The following is a 19,107-nucleotide window of genomic DNA, read 5'->3' on the forward strand; positions in this document are numbered from 1 at the left end:
AAACATGAGAAGAACGTGGCGGTTTGTCACTGCCTTTTCTTCCACGTACAGTCAAACTTTATAGTCCAACAAAATCTTACATGGCGATTGTAGTATCCTGCGAGTGTTAGTACAAATGTGCGTTTTACCACTGTGTTAACTCTATAAAATTAGCCCCGCAGTTCCCCTAAAAATATTTTTAGTAACGCCAGAGGTTTTCGTACGTGTTGGCGAAATTAGGAGTTAATTTGAGACCTCGTTGCTCAGTGTGTGTTCACACGGTGTCGCTGCTCTTTAAGCCTATAGCTGTGATCTGCACATCGGAGGAAGCCATGACAGTCTGATGGGACATAGAGCATGCGGTGGCGGCTCGCTCCTGCTTCCGAACAGCATTATAAAACATGCCGCACAATCTCAGAGCTCGTTTTTAGCAACCCTGCATGAGACGAGCTGCCCTCTCTGCACCGACAAGCAAATGCATTAGGTAAATTCAAATATTTTGCACGCTACAATGGATCCTCTCTCAATAATGCTTCCCAGGAAGAGGAGGCTGTACGCTTTCCTACTGTTCGCTGCAGTGTGGAGCCTGGCTTTGTCGGTTACAAGGTATTCCATCCCCGAAGAAATCGAGGTGGGATCCGTTATTGCAAATCTAGCCACAGATCTTGGACTCGACATTAGCAGCCTTGGGGAACGAAACGTGAAGCTCGATATCATTCAAGACATCAACAAGAGATATCTAGATATCAACAAAGAGACCGGGGATATGTTTATTCTGGAAAAGATAGACAGAGAATATCTGTGCCCGACAAAGACTGTATCATCTTGTTTTCTCAAAATGGATGTCATAATTGAGAATCCGGTACGTATATTTAACGTTGAATTAGAAATTCTGGACATAAATGACAATGCACCTCAGTTTAGGAGAGAAACAATGCACTTAGATATTTCGGAGTCTGCGTCACCAGGTGAACGGTTCTCTATCACAAACGCCGTGGACATGGACGTGGGCAAGAATTCAATTGAAACGTATTATTTAAGCCAGAGCGAACATTTCACCATTGACCTACAATCGGGTAGTGATGGGACCAAATATGTAGATTTAGTTTTAAAAAAGGAGCTTGATCGGGAAAAGCAGGCTGTTCACAATCTCATTCTGACAGCTGTAGACAGCGGGGACCCTCCGCGATCCGGCACTGCCAGCATTGTAGTTCAGATTCTGGATACGAATGACAACGCCCCTCAATTTGACAGGCAAGTTTACTCTGTTGACTTAATTGAAAACGCATCAGCCGGTACTTTAGTCATGAAACTTAACGCAACAGATAAGGACGAGGGTTCAAACGCAGAGCTGACTTATTCGTACACTTTGTACACATCCGAGAAGACCCAGGAGAAATTCTCCTTAGATCAGAACACAGGAGAAATCAGAGTAAAAGGAGTTATTGACTTTGAGGAGATTAAAAGTTTTGAAATGTACATTGAAGCAAAAGACCACGGTCAGCAACCTCTCTCTGGACAATGTAAAATACTGGTGTTTATCACAGATCTGAATGACAACCATCCTGAAATTACAGTCAAATCTCTGAAGAGGTCAATAGAGGAAGATGCTGCCATAGGAACAGTGTTAGCTGTTGTAAGTGTAAGTGACAGAGATTCGGGAGATAATGGTAAAGTGGATTTAACTATCCATGATAGATTTAATCTACCCTTCTTACTCAACAAGTCCTCTGAGGAGTATTTTTCTTTGCTTGTGTCTGAACCTTTGGACCGTGAGAAAGTGGCCAATTATGACATTACATTTAAAGTGAAAGACAGGGGCACGCCATCTCTCTCCGACAATGAGACAATCCGATTAGAAATACTGGATGTCAATGACAACGCGCCCCAATTCCCAGAGTCTTTCTACACCATCCATGTCATGGAGAATAACGAGCCTGGGACACTATTGAGCTCGCTCTCGGCGCATGATCCCGACCTGAGCGAAAACCAGTATCTCGTCTACTTCATTATGGAGAAGATGATCGCCAACACGTCCATGTCCATGCTTTTCTCCATCAATCCGGAGAACGGGAACCTGTACGCGCTCAAGACGTTCGACTACGAGCGAGAGAGGGAGTATCTGTTCCACATCGAGGCGAGGGACTCCGGGGTCCCTCCGCTGAGCAGCAACGTCACCGTCCGCATCATCATCCTGGACCAGAACGACAACACCCCGCAGATCGTGTCCCCCTGGAGCGCCAAAGGGACGGTCATCGAGGAGGTCATCCCCAGGTCCTTCGAGAAAGGCTCGCTCCTCACCAAAGTCATCGCTCTGGACGCAGACTCCGTGCAGAACTCGCGCATCACCTACCAGTTCCTGCAGGTGACCGACGCCACCCTGTTCAGCCTGAATCAGTACAACGGCGAGGTGCGCACCACCCGCATGTTCAGCTACCGAGACCCCCGCTACCAGCGACTGGTCATCACCGCCAGGGACAACGGCGACCCTCCCCTCTCCGCCACGGTCACCATCAAGATCACCACCGTGGAGCAGGTGGTCACCGAATTCGCCGAGACCACCGAGATCCCGCTGCACTACGACCTCTTCACCGACCTGAACCTGTACCTGGTCATCGGCCTGGGGTCGGTGTCCTTCCTGCTGCTGATCACCATCCTGGTCATCATCGTGCTGAAGTGCCAGAAGCCCAAGCCCACCAAGCCGCCCTCCAACAGGAACAGCGTGGCCAGCCAGAGGAACTCCACCATCGCCGACTCCACGCTGATCTCCAGCGACGCCTACTGGTACAGCCTGTTCCTGGCCGAGACCCGGAAGGGCAAGGTGGTGGTGAGGCAGCCGCTGCCCAACGGCGCCGGCTACTTCGTGTCCAGCATACCCAGGAGCATAGCCCTCACGACGACCAGCGAATCGCGGGCCTCCACGTTACAGGTATGTGGTGGTGGACGTGATGATGATGATTCTGCCCTTGAAATGAAAAGAATACACAATGACTTGGAGAGTTCTACAGGGAAACACATGGAAACATGGAAACACACACACACACACACACACACACACACACACACACACACATAGACACACACAGACACACACACACACACACACACACACACACACACAGTAGAGTGTGTCATTCCACACAATCCTTGGTGAATTGAAAAGGGCTCTATTTTCTTTCAGTTTCCTTTTGAGAAAACATTAAGTTGAAATCAACTGATGCATCACTGAAATTGTGTCTCTTTCAAGTGATCTTAGAGCATCTCAAAGCATCAAAAATGTATGTTTTGGGAGAATGGTGTGCATGTGTTGGTTTGTGGCTGTGCTAATGTGCATTTGTTTGAGTTTGTTTATGTGTGTGTGTGAGTGAGAGAGAGAGAAAGAGAGAGAGAGAGAATGTGTGTTTGTCTGAGTGAGAGACAGAGAGTGAGAAATTGAGGGAGCATTTCCAGAAAAAAAGTTCCAAACAAACACTGTTAATGATTTCATTTTTTCTGTTGAAGTGATCTATTTTTACCTGACATCTTCACATTGCTTTCAGATCTTTTCTTAGATATGCATAGATGTATATACATGAATACATAAATACTCACTGTAACTAGGTTTTGTTCTTCAAACATAGTTGCCATCACACATCCTTGCAGACACGCACACGCACGCACACGCACACACACACACACACGCACACACGCACACACACACACACACACACATTCAATGATGTTTCATTACCCTCATGATCACATTAACATTAGCAAGAGACCATTTGCACCTTTACTGCCTTCAGTAATCTTAATACCTCTACAGTCAGACGCATCACAGAGAAAACCCCAGATTTTCCAACAGTACATTTGTTACTAGAAGCTGTTCCTGAAGTGGGAAAATATGCTATATTGAGACAGTAACCAGTGTAGGTCAAATCATGTCTTTAGTATTTATACCATCCTATGTGTCAGTGAACTGCTATGTTAATTATTGCTGTGACCCACTGGTTATATTGGTCATCATCAGGATAAGCTGCCTGGCAAAGGAAAAACATGATTGGAAACACACACGCACGCACGCACGCACACACACACACACACACACACACGCACACATGCAGTCAGATATAAGCTGTGTTTTTGTGTAGTTGTCTCTGGCAGCATCATCAGTTTATTTTTTATCTGTCTATGTACATGTGTTTGTGCATGTGTACTATCTGTGTGTGTGCCTGTGCACACAAATGTGCATGTTGCCCTAAATGTGCTTACTTGTGTTTGATTGTAACCATGACAACGCTTGTTTCTTTTTCTGTTCTGAAGTACTCAAAATGAAAGGAAGCCCATTCTGCAGCTGGAGGTATGCTGGTTGCTGACTCGGTGTCGTAGGAGCTCTGATGTGATTTGGTGTGGTAGAGATGAACATTGTGTCCATTCCCTTGACCTTTAACCCCTTACTTATCTCCCCACCCTCCATTTGTTGTCACCTAAACAACCTAATGGTGGAATGGTCGGTTTTGTTCTCCTTCCCTGACCTATATTCTTGCATCCTTGGTTTTACTCTATATTTGGCCCCTTTTTATGTATGGAAAGTAGACTTGGGTTAAACTCCAGTTTGTTTTCTTTATGTTATTCATTCTGAATGCTGTATATTTATTCAGAGAAAAAAAGACTGATGGAAAAAAATGAGAGAATAGAAGCAGTAAACTACAGAAAGAAAAAAACATCTTTAACCTAAACCATCAGTGATGGTGTTCAGACATTCATCAGTTAAAAGCAGATTGTAGATTCTCACTGAAGCGAGAAAACAATCCTTCTGTGATAGCCGGGATCAGGCCCATCTTAGTGGTAAATTAAAACACTGTGATCGGGGGGGTTGGCAGGGACAAGAGATTGGATCCTAATCAGACAGTTGTTGTTTGGTAGAGAACAAGTGTTAAGACAAGAAAAAAAAAAAAAAAAGCGGGTCACGCTCGACGGGAACCTTGAAAGAACTATAGGATATATATCTCTTCCCTCTTAAGACGTCAGTGCACTCGTAGTACGCTGTGGGGGTACTACTTAAATGATCACCAGCTCAGTAGTCGAAAGCATATGCATAGACAGCAGACAAAGGCAGTCACTTTGCCATGGCCACTGGCCTCTAAACAGTGCTGTCTGTCTGCTACTCTTGAAAATGGAGATTTTGCATGGCATGTCTGTACGACACATGACCCCGTGTTCCTTCTTTGTTTACCTTTACATTTTTTTTTTATCTTGGACAATTACGCCTGATGGCTATTGAGCCTAACACTGGAAAAAAATAAATAAAGAAAACAAACACGTAAATAATTAATGTATGTATAATGGCATCGTAGATACCGTAGTGGTTCAGTCAAATGCATGCAAGTGATGGGACATTGAATGCGGTTGACTGATGTAGTGATTCCACTCATTTGATTGGAAGCTATGGTGACCAGCCATGCCCCCAGCATAGGAATCCATTTGCTGCTAGCTGCATGGACTCTGCTGTCCCCCTGATATCTGTCTGTACTTTGTGTCTGTGTCTACTCCTCCAGGATAATTCTATTTCTTGCTTTCTTAATTGCAGGAGTCAAGCAGCGACCTGCCATGACCCCAAAATGCCAGCTCTCTCTCCCTCTGTCTCTCTCTCTCTCTCTCTCTCTCTCTCCCTCTCTTCCTCTCTCTTGCTGCACTAAGATGACTTCCATCCCCTCCAACAATGTCACAAAAAACTCTACTCTTCATACTCCTGAAGGAGGAGCTCAGTGGACCTCTGATATGAACGAGTCAGTCAAACAGTTACCTCAGTAAGATGAAAGATGCCCTCAATATCTCCCATCAAGCATGATGCTGCATGGCAACAGCAGACGCTGCAAACGTACATTTGTAAAATACACAGGTAATGCTTTGCATGACATTTCCCTTAACTAACATAAATGGCGTGGGGTTAACTTATGGATTGAATGATGCTAGTTCAGAGATGCTGGATGCACTGATAGAAGCCAATGTTTTATTTAACATAGAAACATAACCAGCAGATGTTACCATTCAAAATGGTATGTCAATTCTGAAGATTGGGGTTGGATGGATTCATGTTAGTTATTGGAGCTTTAATGTAAAGCCTTACTTATGTATATATTTAAAGTGTTTCACCAAAAAAGATGTACATGCTGAGTCATCTTAGGCATACAGCTTTCATACGGTTGACTGTATCTAACAGACAGTGGTCAAAAAGATGTGCATTTTGACATTCATCCATGTTTCACCATATCGTTTGTAATGATAAGTATCAGATTACAATGAAAATATCAAATCTGTACAAATCCACAGGGTCTTAGGTCACAGCTTATAGTTCTGTGACAAATCTATGAGAAGTGGTTCATGATTCTTACACTAGTAGATCAACAGGATTATGAATCACTAGCAGAAGCATTTGAAACCTTTGAAGTTGTCTGGTGCTTGGCCATACTGGCAGCCATCTAGGTGTTGGGCAGGTATATTAAAAAAAAAAAAAAAAGAAAGAAATCATGTTAAAAACTGGATACTATCTATGACCCTTAAGTGCATTTAACTGGGTTGCTGAGATACACGCACCCTTGGAGACAGACATTGTAGATACTTTCTTCTTGTCTAGTCTTTTTTTCCCCTATGAGCCCATGTATGCCCTGTATGGCAGAGAATCCAATCTCAGGCCAGCATTAAAAACACCAGACCACAGCCACCACGGCCCACGCTTAAAGTACAATATAAAGGTACGATAAGGTACAGCCTATGTTATTTAACCACAAATAACCAAAAATGACACCACAGGCGTTGCGGAGATCCCATAGAGTGCAAGCAAAACACAGAGCCAGTGGCTGACTGCAGGTCCAGGGAGTGCAAGCATTAAGTAGCTTTTGTAAAAAAGGCCTCCTGTGCCATACAGGTTCAGTGTTACACTCACAGCTATTTGCACTGTGACAATATGCCAGCTACTTCCTGTAGTTTTTGAATCAATAAAACCACAAAGTCATTATTCTAACATCCACCGACTAGAACCGTAGCGACACACATTTTAAAAGACTGTTGAACTAAAGAAAGTAATGTATAAATGTAAGTACTTTGTTATTCAATTTGCACTAACAGTGCAAACGATTTTTGTTATTTGAAACGGTATTGGCCAAGTCATTGTTTACATTGTTTTATGATTGAGAATATCAGAGCGTTAAGTGCACATTGTGCGATTTCATCTGCGCTTCAAACATGGGCTTTCCAATATTACAGGAAGTGTCATTTATCTTTTACAAACATTTTTATTCTGACAGTGAAATGAATAATGTATTTTTTTGAGGGGAAAAATACAAACATCTTTATCCGTTGCATTCTGCAAGAGTGTCGGATTTCTGTAAAGGCCAGGATCCCATCTATTGACATTCTCAGTACAGACTGGGGTTCAATAATCCTAATTTACTGGGGTTCAGTAATCCTAATTTACTGGGGTTCAGCAATCCTAATTTACTGGCATTTCATTTTGTTTTGCCGTCGCACAACAGGTGAGCTGTTAAGGATGGATGAGATGACAGAATGTTGCTTTAATTCTGATGACGTTTGACAGAGCAAATCCCTCTGAAAGCTGCTTTTTCCGTATCAAGTGCTATTGTGTAAAGGATTGTGTTAGTGGTGAAACGTCTTTGTCAGGTTTAGTTTTTGAGAAGGAGTTTATCATCATGGGGCCTACCAGTACTATATTATAGAGAAGAGGCATTTTTGGGAGGTGACTCACAAGTGAACGTAGAGCACATTTCCACACCTGGCTTGCGCCGTGAATCATCGGTGCTGGACTTAAACAAGCCATCCATCAGTGTGACAGAGGGAGCGGGGGAGGGAGGAAAGGTGCAGAGCACATCAGAAAAAAAACTGGGTCATTTGCTCCTGTTTAGATTCCTCCAAGACTCCCCAACACACTCACACACACAGACACACAGACACACACACACTCTCTCTCTCGCTCTCTTGCTCTCCTTTATTTTCCTTAGACTCCCCATTTCTATATCATTTATGTTGGTTATTGTCTGATTATGATATTTATTTGTTATTTTCAATATTATGATATGTCTTAATTATGTCTTACAGATAAACCCTAAGGGAAAGTGTAAAAAAAAAAAAAAAAAAAAGAAAGAAACAAGTTGAATAATGATTTGCAGTGTCGCAAAAATAGGAAAAGGTTATTTCAGACTTTATTTTAAATAGTGCTCTACCGGTAATGTGATGTTTCTGCCTAAAACCAAGATGCTAAAGTCTCTATGTAATAGACGAGGGCCATGTGAGGCTGTCGCGTGTTGTGTGGCTATAACCCCGTTCACGCAGTGAGGGCTAAGGGATTTCTCTACTTAGAAAACTCATGACCATGTATTTAGTTTTTAATATCTGCAGGAAATGTCACTTAAATTGAAATATGTCAAAAAAAAGCGTAAATCCCTTGAACATGTTGGTTTTTTTTTTGTTTATTTTCTCTCTCTATCTTCTCCCGAACCTTCTCCCTTTTTATACTCTCTCTCTCTCTCTCTCTCTCTCTCTCTCGTTCGTTCCCATCTCTCTCATCATTCTCATATGTTTGATCTAATCCAGCCAGACACACAGCTGCCCTGTCATATGGTCACTGTGTCAGTATCACTGACACACCTAGAGTCGGCCCACACACACACACACACACACACACTTATGGCATGACGGAAAGCTCACAATGACCCGGGTTCAAAATCTAACAAACAGAATAATCTCACAAGCCGCTTCCAAATCTCCGGCTCTGTTGCAGGGCGGACAGGGGCCCGTGGCTCCGGTCTGTGGTTGTTATTATCGTTCCCACGCAGAGAGAGAGAGAGAGAGAGAGAGAGAGAGAGAGAGAGTCTCCAGGGCCATCTGTGTGTTCGCCAAGATCCCAGGCAATAATGGCAGACCCTCTAAGCTGGTCACCTCTTAGCCAAATACCGTGACCTGGTTTGTAGCACATGACTCTGTCGTGAGGATGAAGATGCTGTGTGTGTTTGTTTGTGTGTGTGTGTGTGTGTGTGTGTGTGTGTGTGTGTGTGTGTGTGTAAGTGTGTGTCAGTGTCAGAAATGCAGCAGTCGAGCTTACAACCGGTACATTGACATGGCAACCACTCCTCACAGCTGCCCTCTTTTATACTCCGTGTCCTTAAACGATTTGTTTTCCAACCCCAGCAGCCTCACTTCGCTCTTTCCAGTACTTGCTCAGGACAGGTGAATGGCGACGGGCCATGTGGAACACAAACACAAACACAATAACTGCAGATAAAACCTGTCAGAGTGCTCACGCGTTGTCCGTCCAAATGCCACTCCGTACTCGAGTTAGGTGTCGGGACTGTTTCACATTTCTTTTACTGCTCAGAACCCCTGCATGGCTTTCTGTGGACTGTGTAGGCAGACTAATCTTATTGACAGGTTGCTATGGTCGCAAGATTTTAGTTGGCCTTTTGTTTTGTTTTTATTAAAAATAACTGCACAGTGTACTCTCCTCTTTTGTCCTTACTACTGCTATTCTACCGCTTTGTAAATGTTCTGCCTGTATATATTGCAAAGTGAATAAAAGGTTTATCATTATACTGGTTCTCGTTGACGTCATTGTACTGGATCTCATTGATTTTCTCTTTGTCAGTGTTTTGTTATTGCTTGCATTTGTGAAGTGACCTTAGATGTCTTGAAAGGCGGTTCATAAAAAAAAACCGTGTGCTATTATTAACAACAATGATTTGGCTCTTAGTTTGAATGCAGTGCTAAGGCCATTCTGAAACGGTTAAATGTGTGTTCACATCATCCACTCCAAACAGCAGCTACTTTGAGCGGTATCTATGAATAAGCTTAGCTTGGCCAAGCTATGACCTGGCTTGCTGCCAAAAGAGACAAAAAACATATTGCTCACTGCTTACTTAAAGCACATTGAATTGCCATTGTGTATGAAATGGGCTAACCTTGCCTTGACTTGCATTACTGCCCTTACAAAGTAACCATGACAACCGTTGTGACACAAAATGTAGAATGTATGTTTTGTCACTGCCTGATACACACACTAAACAAAAAGGCCTTTTACACGTATTGCAGGGTATCTACTGCCTTTGCCGAATGAGGATTAAGACAAGAAATAGATCATGCCATTGACATCAACTATTATATTCCCATTTACATAAACAGAGTAGGCCTATGTTTGCATTGCCTTTGAAGTCCACTGTAAGACTGGAGGCAGGTAGGCTACTATCGTACCTGTGCACACTGGGGTGTAAATGATGGCGGTTTCACAGCGTTCAGAGACACACATCTGTCTCTCTGCTCAGTAACCAAACACTCAGTGCACTGCAGTGAGCTCCAGTTTCAAACAACTCAGCACCTTGCTTCTGCTGCAACCCCTCCCACCATCTCTCTCTCTCTCTCTCTCTCTCTCTCTCTTCTCTCTCTTCTCTCTCTCTCTCTGAAGTGAGCCTAAATCCACCCTTTTCCCCTCCCAGTACTACATACTCATTCTGTCTCTGACTAGAGAGTGTGTAAACTTTACATTGAGTCAAGTATGCCTGCTGTTTCTTGCTATTAATGAAAGAAAATCATCTGGAATGGACTATTTAAAATCAATCGAACTTCCACGCATCTAAGGTCTGTGATACTGAACTGTGCACTATAGACAATACTGAAGAGAAGAGATTTATGTTTAAGTGGTAAACTGTCACAAGGTTTTTACTCAAATCAAAATAATAATGATCAGTGGTGAGAAAGGATGATGCGAAACATCCAAAAGAAGTGTGCACATGAGAAAGACCAAAAGGTTGTTTTCTGTTTTATACAGATATGTGTTCAGTCAGTTTCCATGTTAGCAGCAACTGAACATTGGTGAATGTCTATTTAGCAAAATGTGGAATGTGGCTATATGAATACATATGCCCTAGCATTCACTGATTGAGGATCTCTATAGGTGATCAAACTTGGGATGGCATCAGAAACAGATTCCACTGATATGATGGATGAGACAAACCATGCACACAATGCATGGCTAGGTTTATCTATCCATCTTTAATCACTCTTTTACTAAAAAGGTTCATGTAGAGGTCGGTGGAATTACACATGTCCCACTGCAACCTTTAGCCCAGCACACTGAGCCTTGAATTATATTGGAATGCTGTGCATATATCTCTCTCTATCTCTCTATCCCCCCCTCTCTCTCTCTCTATCTCTCTCTCTCTCTCTATCTCTCTCTCTCTCTCATTATTTTCATGGCCACCAAGGGGAGCTACTGGTCTCTGTTAAATATCCTGCTTCTGCAGCCTATGAGCATGTCTGTGGTAGGGGTAGGGCTGTATCTAAAAAAAATAAATTTACAGTAATATAATCAGTAGCAGTACATATCAAATTCAGGTTTTTTTTCTCTTCAATGTTTGTAAAGACTGGAAAGACATACTGTTCTCCTAAGGAAGCTTTGCATGAAACAGATTTCAACATTTCAGTCAAGAGTATTACAGCTCACTTCAAAATGTGTTTATAGAGTGCATTCTCTTCATCCAAATCAGAGGACTGTGTCTGTTCACTAGGGGGAGCCCTCATCCAACTGTAGCATGAGCTGGCTAAGAGAACTGACCTGTGGTCACTCCAGTCTCCTGCACACCAGCAGGAAACAGCATGGATTTGTGTCCTACCAATTCACAGATCTTACAGACTATAGAGGCATAAAGAATTACTGAAATGAGATTAAACAGATAGACAGACAGACAGACAGACAGATAGATAGATATATAGATAGATAGACGGAACAGAGAGAAGAGAGAGTCCTTACACACTTGACATTTCACATAAATCCTCAATAAATCATCATCCATCCAAATAGATGCCACTTTAAGATGATCTAAAATGATGTTGCTACCTTCTAAGGAATATTTTACAGGCACATCATGTTGAAACACAAAGGGATACGAGCAGGTAAAGATCAAGAAAATGAATTTATTTGAATAACTCACCAAGAAATGTGCCCTTAATACAATCAGCATATGCATATATCACAGTTAAAATGGATGTGCTGATGGAGCATGCCTTTCTATCATTGATTCAAAGTGATGATACCAAAAGATAACCAGAAAGAATTCCAAAGTGTCTGAACTGCAGCAGCCATTAGTGTCCATCTTCTGTGCTTCTGACCACAACCCACTGCCATGTGATCTTGCCATCAACTACTAGCTTACAAACAGTTAGGGGGCATCAGCATCAGTATCACAGTATACAGTATGGTAGGGGGCATCAGTATCACAGTATACAGTATGGTAGGGGGCATCAGTATCACAGTATACAGTATGGTAGGGCATTGTTGGCCACTATTAACCACTATTGACAATCATACATCAGCCCTCATGGGTTTTTTATTTATTTATTTCTACATTTCTAAACTTTACCTGACTCACATGCGCTGTCTGCCTGTCATTCATATCTATCTATATCTATCTATCTATCTATCTATCTATCTATCTATCTATCTATCTATATATATATATATATATATATATATATATATATACAAACATGATACATACATATATAACACACACACACACCCTTATGCCATGGCTCGAGGGGTCCTATATAACACAATACGAGGATTGATGTCGTCTTATCTCCCCAAATGCAGGTTTGATGTACTGTAATTGCGGGAATATTTTCACCACAACTGTCCTGTACATGGTAGTGTTAAAATAGCTTTACGGAAGTTTTGAAACGGCGGGGCATACCGACTAACGAGCTTCCTGAGACATACCGGTAGTTACAAACAACATCCAATCATTAAAAACTAATTTCAAACATATTATTGTGAGTTATACGCATCAAAGAAGTCCATGTGGTGTCGCTGTCTACCTACAGTTCACCTACCACAATCTCCTCCTACTAAAGGAAGCCCCAGCTCCTTTTACATGTAATATGTCGCGTTTCGGAGGAGTGCCATATTATGAGCTTGGCCCGATTGCGCATCACCTCTACGAACTAATTAATGTGTAACTGGATATTCCACACTAGCAGGATTCTATGACTGGACAACAATGGACGCATCCAAAACAAGGGGACGTTTTTGCGCTGCGTGTCTCTTTTGGATAGCTATGAGTCTTCGCAAAGGAATGTCGGCGCAAATAACTTACTCCATAGCTGAAGAGGTAAGCCCAGGGACATTTGTTGGAAATCTAGCGAAGGACTTGAACTTGAAAGTGTCTGAATTGGAGGCGCGCCAGCTTCACATTGTCTCGGGTTCAGCAAACAAACATTTTGAAGTGAATTTACAAACCGGTGCCCTTCTTGTCAATCAAAGGATAGACAGAGAACAGATGTGCTCCTCTAGTCCTGTGTGCATAGAAAGCCTGGAGGCAATAGTGAATAACCCGTTGAAAATGTACAGTGTGGAGATAAAAATGCTTGACATGAACGACAATGCACCCGTTTTTCCTGGGAAATCTCAAAATATTAGGATAGCCGAGTCTACCTTTATAGGTGCCAAATTCCCGTTACTCGGCGCTGATGATCCGGATGTTGGCAGCAACACAGTTCAATCCTATAAACTGTCTTCGAATACATTTTTCAAGTTAGAGGTGCATACGGAGGCCGACCAAGGCCCCTCTGCGGAGTTAGTGCTGCACAAAGCGCTGGATCGGGAAAAGCAAGCTGCAATAAATCTAATCTTGACTGCTGTCGATGGCGGAAATCCGCCCAGGTCTGGGACGACTGAACTCATTATAGACATCTTAGATGCCAATGATAACGCACCTGAGTTCTCTAAATCCGTCTATAAGGTTCAGGTGTCTGAAAACACACCTATTGGTACACCTGTTCTTACCGTTACTGCGTCAGACGCCGACGAAGGTGTAAACGGTGAGCTAATGTACAAATTTAAACAGGGCCAGAGGGGAATATTTGAGAAATTTGCAATAAATGAAAGCACTGGTGAAATCACAACACTCGGGAAACTGGACTATGAGGAGACGGCTGCTTATGAGCTACGAGTGGAGGCCCACGATCGCTGCGCCACACCACTCGCATCACACTGTAAAGTTCTGGTGGAGATCCTTGATGTGAATGACAACCCACCCGATATCAAACTCTCCTCCCTTTTGGAGAACGTGAGGGAGGACGCAAAGAAAGGCACGGCAATAGCCCTGATCACGGTTCAAGATCGAGATGGGGGCAAAAACGGACACGTCCACTGCTCCATCCCCGATGGCATACCCTTCCTGTTGGAATCATCCCAAGGGAAGTACTACTCTCTTGTACTTGGGGCGGCACTGGATAGGGAAAATAACTCTGAATATAATATCACAGTCACAGCAACAGATGAGGGAACGCCTCCTCTCACAAGCACAAGCTGTGTAGTTGTACATGTTTCAGATGTAAATGACAATGCTCCGCAATTTCCAGAAAATGTTATTAACGTGTATGTGAGAGAGAATACTCCCGTAGGAATGAGCATTTTAAGCTTAACAGCACATGATCTCGATGCAAATGGCAACGCTCAGGTGACATACTCTCTATTGGAAAACAATGTCAACGGAATTTCTGTGAATAATATCGTTGCCATTAATTCGGTAACAGGCGAGGTAAACACTATGCTGTCTTTCAATTATGAAGAAATTAAGCAATGGAGTTTTCAAGTTCAGGCAAAAGACGCAGGCATTCCCCCACTAAATAGCAACGTCACTGTTAACATATGTATACTGGATGAAAATGACAACAGTCCCGTTATTCTCCCGCCGTATTCTGACCAAGGCTCCGTGAACTCTGAGAACATCCCCTACTCTGCTGAAGCGGGCTACTTTGTGGCCAAGATCAGGGCTGTGGACGCGGACTCTGGCTACAACGCGCTGCTCTCTTACCACATATCTGAACCTAAAGGCACGAACCTGTTCCGAATCGGAACCAGCTCTGGGGAAATAAGGACGAAGCGAAGAATGAGTGACAATGATCTAAAAACACACCCGCTGATAATCACCGTCTCTGATCAGGGGGATCCCTCTCTGTCTGCCACTGTATCTGTAGAAATTGTAGTTGTTGAGAGTACAGGAGACACACAATTGACTTTTAAAACAATTCCTCTCAAAGAGGAAACCTTCTCTGATCTAAACCTCTATCTGCTCATGGCCATTGCATCAGTATCGGCCATATTCCTCATCAGTCTCATCACTTTAATAGCAGTGAAATGCCACAGGACTGATGGTATTTTTAGCAGCTGCAGCGCCCCCATGATCACCACTCACCCAGACGGGAGCTGGTCTTACTCTAAAACTACTCAGCAGTATGACGTGTGTTTTAGCTCAGACACACTCAAGAGTGACGTGGTGGTGTTCCCATCACCGTTTCCGCCCGCAGACGCGGAGCTCATCAGCATTGATGGAGACACTTGTAAACGGACACAGACTCTTCCCAGTACAACAAAGGTAAGATGCCATCTCTGCTCTGATACTTCTAAAAATGTTCATATTAAACCAGTGCAATTATATTCCGAGGTAGTCAGAATATCTGATATTAGGCCCTGCTGGTGTATTTCTTACATTCACTGGTCAAAACAACGCTTCTGGCTTGGGCAACAATATGTGATCATAGTATAATGGGTCCCTACACACACTTTCAAACGTGGGAAGTATGAACGACACACGTGACACTGGTCAGGAGAACATGTTTATTACCAGTTGATCAAAACTTTAAGACATTGCTGATGAAGACATAATATACGACAATGGTTTATAGAAATATGACATTTAAAATTAGTCTGTGTTTTTAAGACTATAAGGATGGACAGACCTCAGTCAATTACAAAAAAACCCCAAACGTTGCGATGGCTAGCCTACGTTTCAGCACCATGGACAGTGGCGCTGTCATAATTGGTCTTGACAGTGGGATAGTATTGTTGAGCAGCAACATTTCAAAATATCTCCAGGTACACTTGTTTATGGCAACTAATATAACAACAATCACTTGTGTTTGATCTCCAATGTATTTTACATCTATAGAGAGAGATAAAACATGACGAAATGATACTGATGCTTCACTGTGGCAAAGGTGATGTAAATTGTTTAGATGCATATAAAGAAACGTGAGATGTCGCTGCAGACTGTGGTTGTTGCAGTTGAGGGCCATTTCCGCACTGAAGGGTGGGCTAAACGTACCATCTCTACATCGTATACATCACTGCAAGCTTTCCATGTGTTCACCAGAGCTGGAGAAATTACTCTGGCCGGTTCAAAGGAGGACTAAGTGCGCTAATCATTTTATGAACTAAATGCCAGACAGCAATGGATCTTTTTCTTCACGTGGAGTCTCGCTGGATTCGGATTATACTAGTGCTTTGTTTATGGGATGCATCCTCCGGCCAGACAGTATATTCAGTAACAGAAGAGGTGAAGAAGGGAACCGCGATTGGGAATATAGCAAAAGACCTTCATATCAATGCTCTGGAGCTTGAGGCACGTATGTTTCAAATTGTACCTGGACCGTATTCACAGTATTTTAAGGTCGATTTAAAGACCGGACTGTTAGTAGTTAATGGTCGAATAGATAGAGATGAGCTGTGCCAAAGTCATGGGAAATGTTCTCTGAAGATGGAGGTTATTGCGCATGGTCCTACATATATGAGACAAGTAGAAATAGAGGTCTTAGATATAAACGACAACCCGCCAACATTTCCGGTGGCGTCGTATTCATTAAATATAACAGAGCACGCTTTCCAGGGAGACCGGTTTCTTTTACAAATGGCCAGTGACGCCGATATTGGTATCAATGCAGTAAGAACATACAAACTTAGTCCAAATGAACATTTCTCTCTAGACGTACAAAATAGCAATGACCATGATGTATCCGCAGAACTTGTACTGCAGAAGTCTTTAGACCGAGAGAAACAACCCGAAATTCACCTTGTTTTAACTGCGCTTGATGGAGGAAAACCGCCCAAATCGGGAACACTAGATATCACGGTTCACGTTATTGACGTCAACGACAATACACCGACTTTCAGTAAGTCTCTGTATAAAACCAAGCTGCCTGAGAATGCACCATTTGGAACCACTGTAATTACAATTAATGCAACTGATGCTGACGAAGGTCTAAACGGAGAAGTTATCTACTCGTTGGCCGCACATGGAAATGTGAAGCAAAAACAACCTTTTTCTATTGACCCTGACTCTGGTATTATAACGACGACAGGACTTATTGATTTCGAGGAAACTCCTGCATATGAGTTACGTGTTCAAGCGATGGATAAAGGAACCCCCCCTAGAGTTGGTCACTGCAAAGTTTTAATTGAAGTGGTGGATCTAAATGACAATGCTCCCGAAATGTCAATAACATCTTTGCTGACTACTTTGCCAGAGGACGCCAAACTGCAAACAGCTGTTGCTTTAATCACCGTTGTTGACAGAGATGCTGGTAAAAACGGAGTAGTACACTGTGCAATAGCCGACTCTTCCCCCTTCAAACTTGATTCTTCTTACAACGACTACTTATCTCTGGTTGTCGATGGGCCTCTGGATAGAGAAAGTACACCTCAATATAATATAACAATTACAGCGACTGATGAGGGGACTCCGCCTTTGTCCAGCTCAGGTATATTTACCGTTCACATCTCCGATGTAAATGACAACGCTCCCAAATTCCAGGAGCCTATAATGAACGTGCACCTTAAAGAGAACAGTGTTGTTGGAAGTAAAATAGTACAAGTGACGGCTCATGATGCAGACGTTAAAGAGAACGCAGACGTCACATACACCCTAGTAGATGCAAAGAATAATGTCAACCCCTTATCTAACTACATCAGCATAAACTCCGAGACTGGTGAAATATACAGTGTGAAATCATTTAATTTTGAAGAATTTAAACAGTTTAGATTTCTGATCCAGGCCACCGACTCGGGAACACCTGCACTAAGCAGCAGTACAAGTGTAAACGTTTTTATTTTGGATGAAAATGACAACAGCCCCGTTATTCTCCCGCCGTATTCTGACCAAGGCTCCGTGAACTCTGAGAACATTCCCTACTCTGCTGAAGCGGGCTACTTTGTGGCCAAGATCAGGGCTGTGGACGCGGACTCTGGATACAATGCGCTGCTCTCTTATCACATATCTGAACCCAAAGGCACGAACCTGTTCCGAATCGGAACCAGCTCTGGAGAAATACGAACGAAGAGACGGATGAGTGACAGTGACTTCAGAACACACCCACTAGTGATAATGGTGTCTGATCACGGGGACCCCCCTCTCTCAGCTACGGTGTCTATGGAAGTTGTGATTGTGGAAAGTACAAGCGACACACAGACACCTTTCAAAGAGAATCTCCTCAAAGAAGATACTTTTTCTGATCTAAATCTTTATCTGTTCATGGCCATTGCATCAGTATCGGCCATATTCCTCATCAGTCTCACCACTTTAATAGCAGTGAAATGCCACAGGACTGATGGTATTTTCAGCAGCTGCAGCGCCCCCATGATCACCACTCACCCAGACGGGAGCTGGTCTTACTCTAAAACTACTCAGCAGTATGACGTGTGTTTTAGCTCAGACACACTCAAGAGTGACGTGGTGGTGTTCCCATCACCGTTTCCGCCTGCAGACGCCGAGCTCATCAGCATTGATGGAGACACTGGTAAACGGACGCAAACTCTTCCCAGTACAACAAAGGTAGTGCTGTTTACTATTACCCCTTAATAATATTTATTATGTTAAGATCTCGAAGGTTCTGTTGACCACTTATTTATATAAGAAAAATGCGCGCGTATGCCAGGGTCAGAAAGCTTTCCATCCCTTTGGAAATTGTGTTTGTGAATTGACTGAAAGTAAAATGCCTATACTTTTTCGCGTGTCTACACACTGGGTTTGTCGACCAGGGCCAGTAACTCGCATCCCCACAAGGTATGTTACACTATATACTATGGCGTCTGTCATTTGACTGGGATATTATGCTAAGGTGGAGCTATACATTTCATCATCACCTAAGCCTTTCTTTATGTCTTGGTTAGGCGCTTCACAATTAGCCTGGAAAAATCCATACTCATTCACGAACTGTATAGCGACTCTGGATTGGAAAACGTTTCCAACACTTGCATCGCGATGGACATTAACTTTGAAATCACTGCCTTACCAATCATTGATCAGA

The 19,107-nt window shown here is 43.0% G+C and overlaps 2 protein-coding genes across 2 annotated transcripts; both read left to right on the forward strand.

The window, feature by feature from the left end:
- Positions 1–508: 508 nt before the first annotated feature.
- Positions 509–7,977, forward strand: LOC134079575 (protocadherin alpha-C2-like). The gene is made up of 3 exons (XM_062535667.1): positions 509–2,908; positions 4,282–4,318; positions 5,549–7,977. Exons 1-2 carry the CDS (start codon positions 509–511, stop codon positions 4,291–4,293), a joined length of 2,412 nt encoding a protein of 803 aa, XP_062391651.1. The 3' UTR covers positions 4,294–4,318; positions 5,549–7,977.
- An 8,279-nt stretch (positions 7,978–16,256) lies between these two features.
- LOC134080801 (protocadherin alpha-2-like) lies at positions 16,257–18,659 on the forward strand. Its single transcript, XM_062537412.1, has one exon. It carries the CDS (start codon positions 16,257–16,259, stop codon positions 18,657–18,659), a length of 2,403 nt encoding a protein of 800 aa, XP_062393396.1.
- The last annotated feature ends 448 nt before the right edge of the window (positions 18,660–19,107 follow it).

This window comes from Sardina pilchardus, chromosome 5, assembly GCF_963854185.1.
Source record: "Sardina pilchardus chromosome 5, fSarPil1.1, whole genome shotgun sequence".
Taxonomy (NCBI): Eukaryota; Metazoa; Chordata; class Actinopteri; order Clupeiformes; family Clupeidae; genus Sardina; species Sardina pilchardus.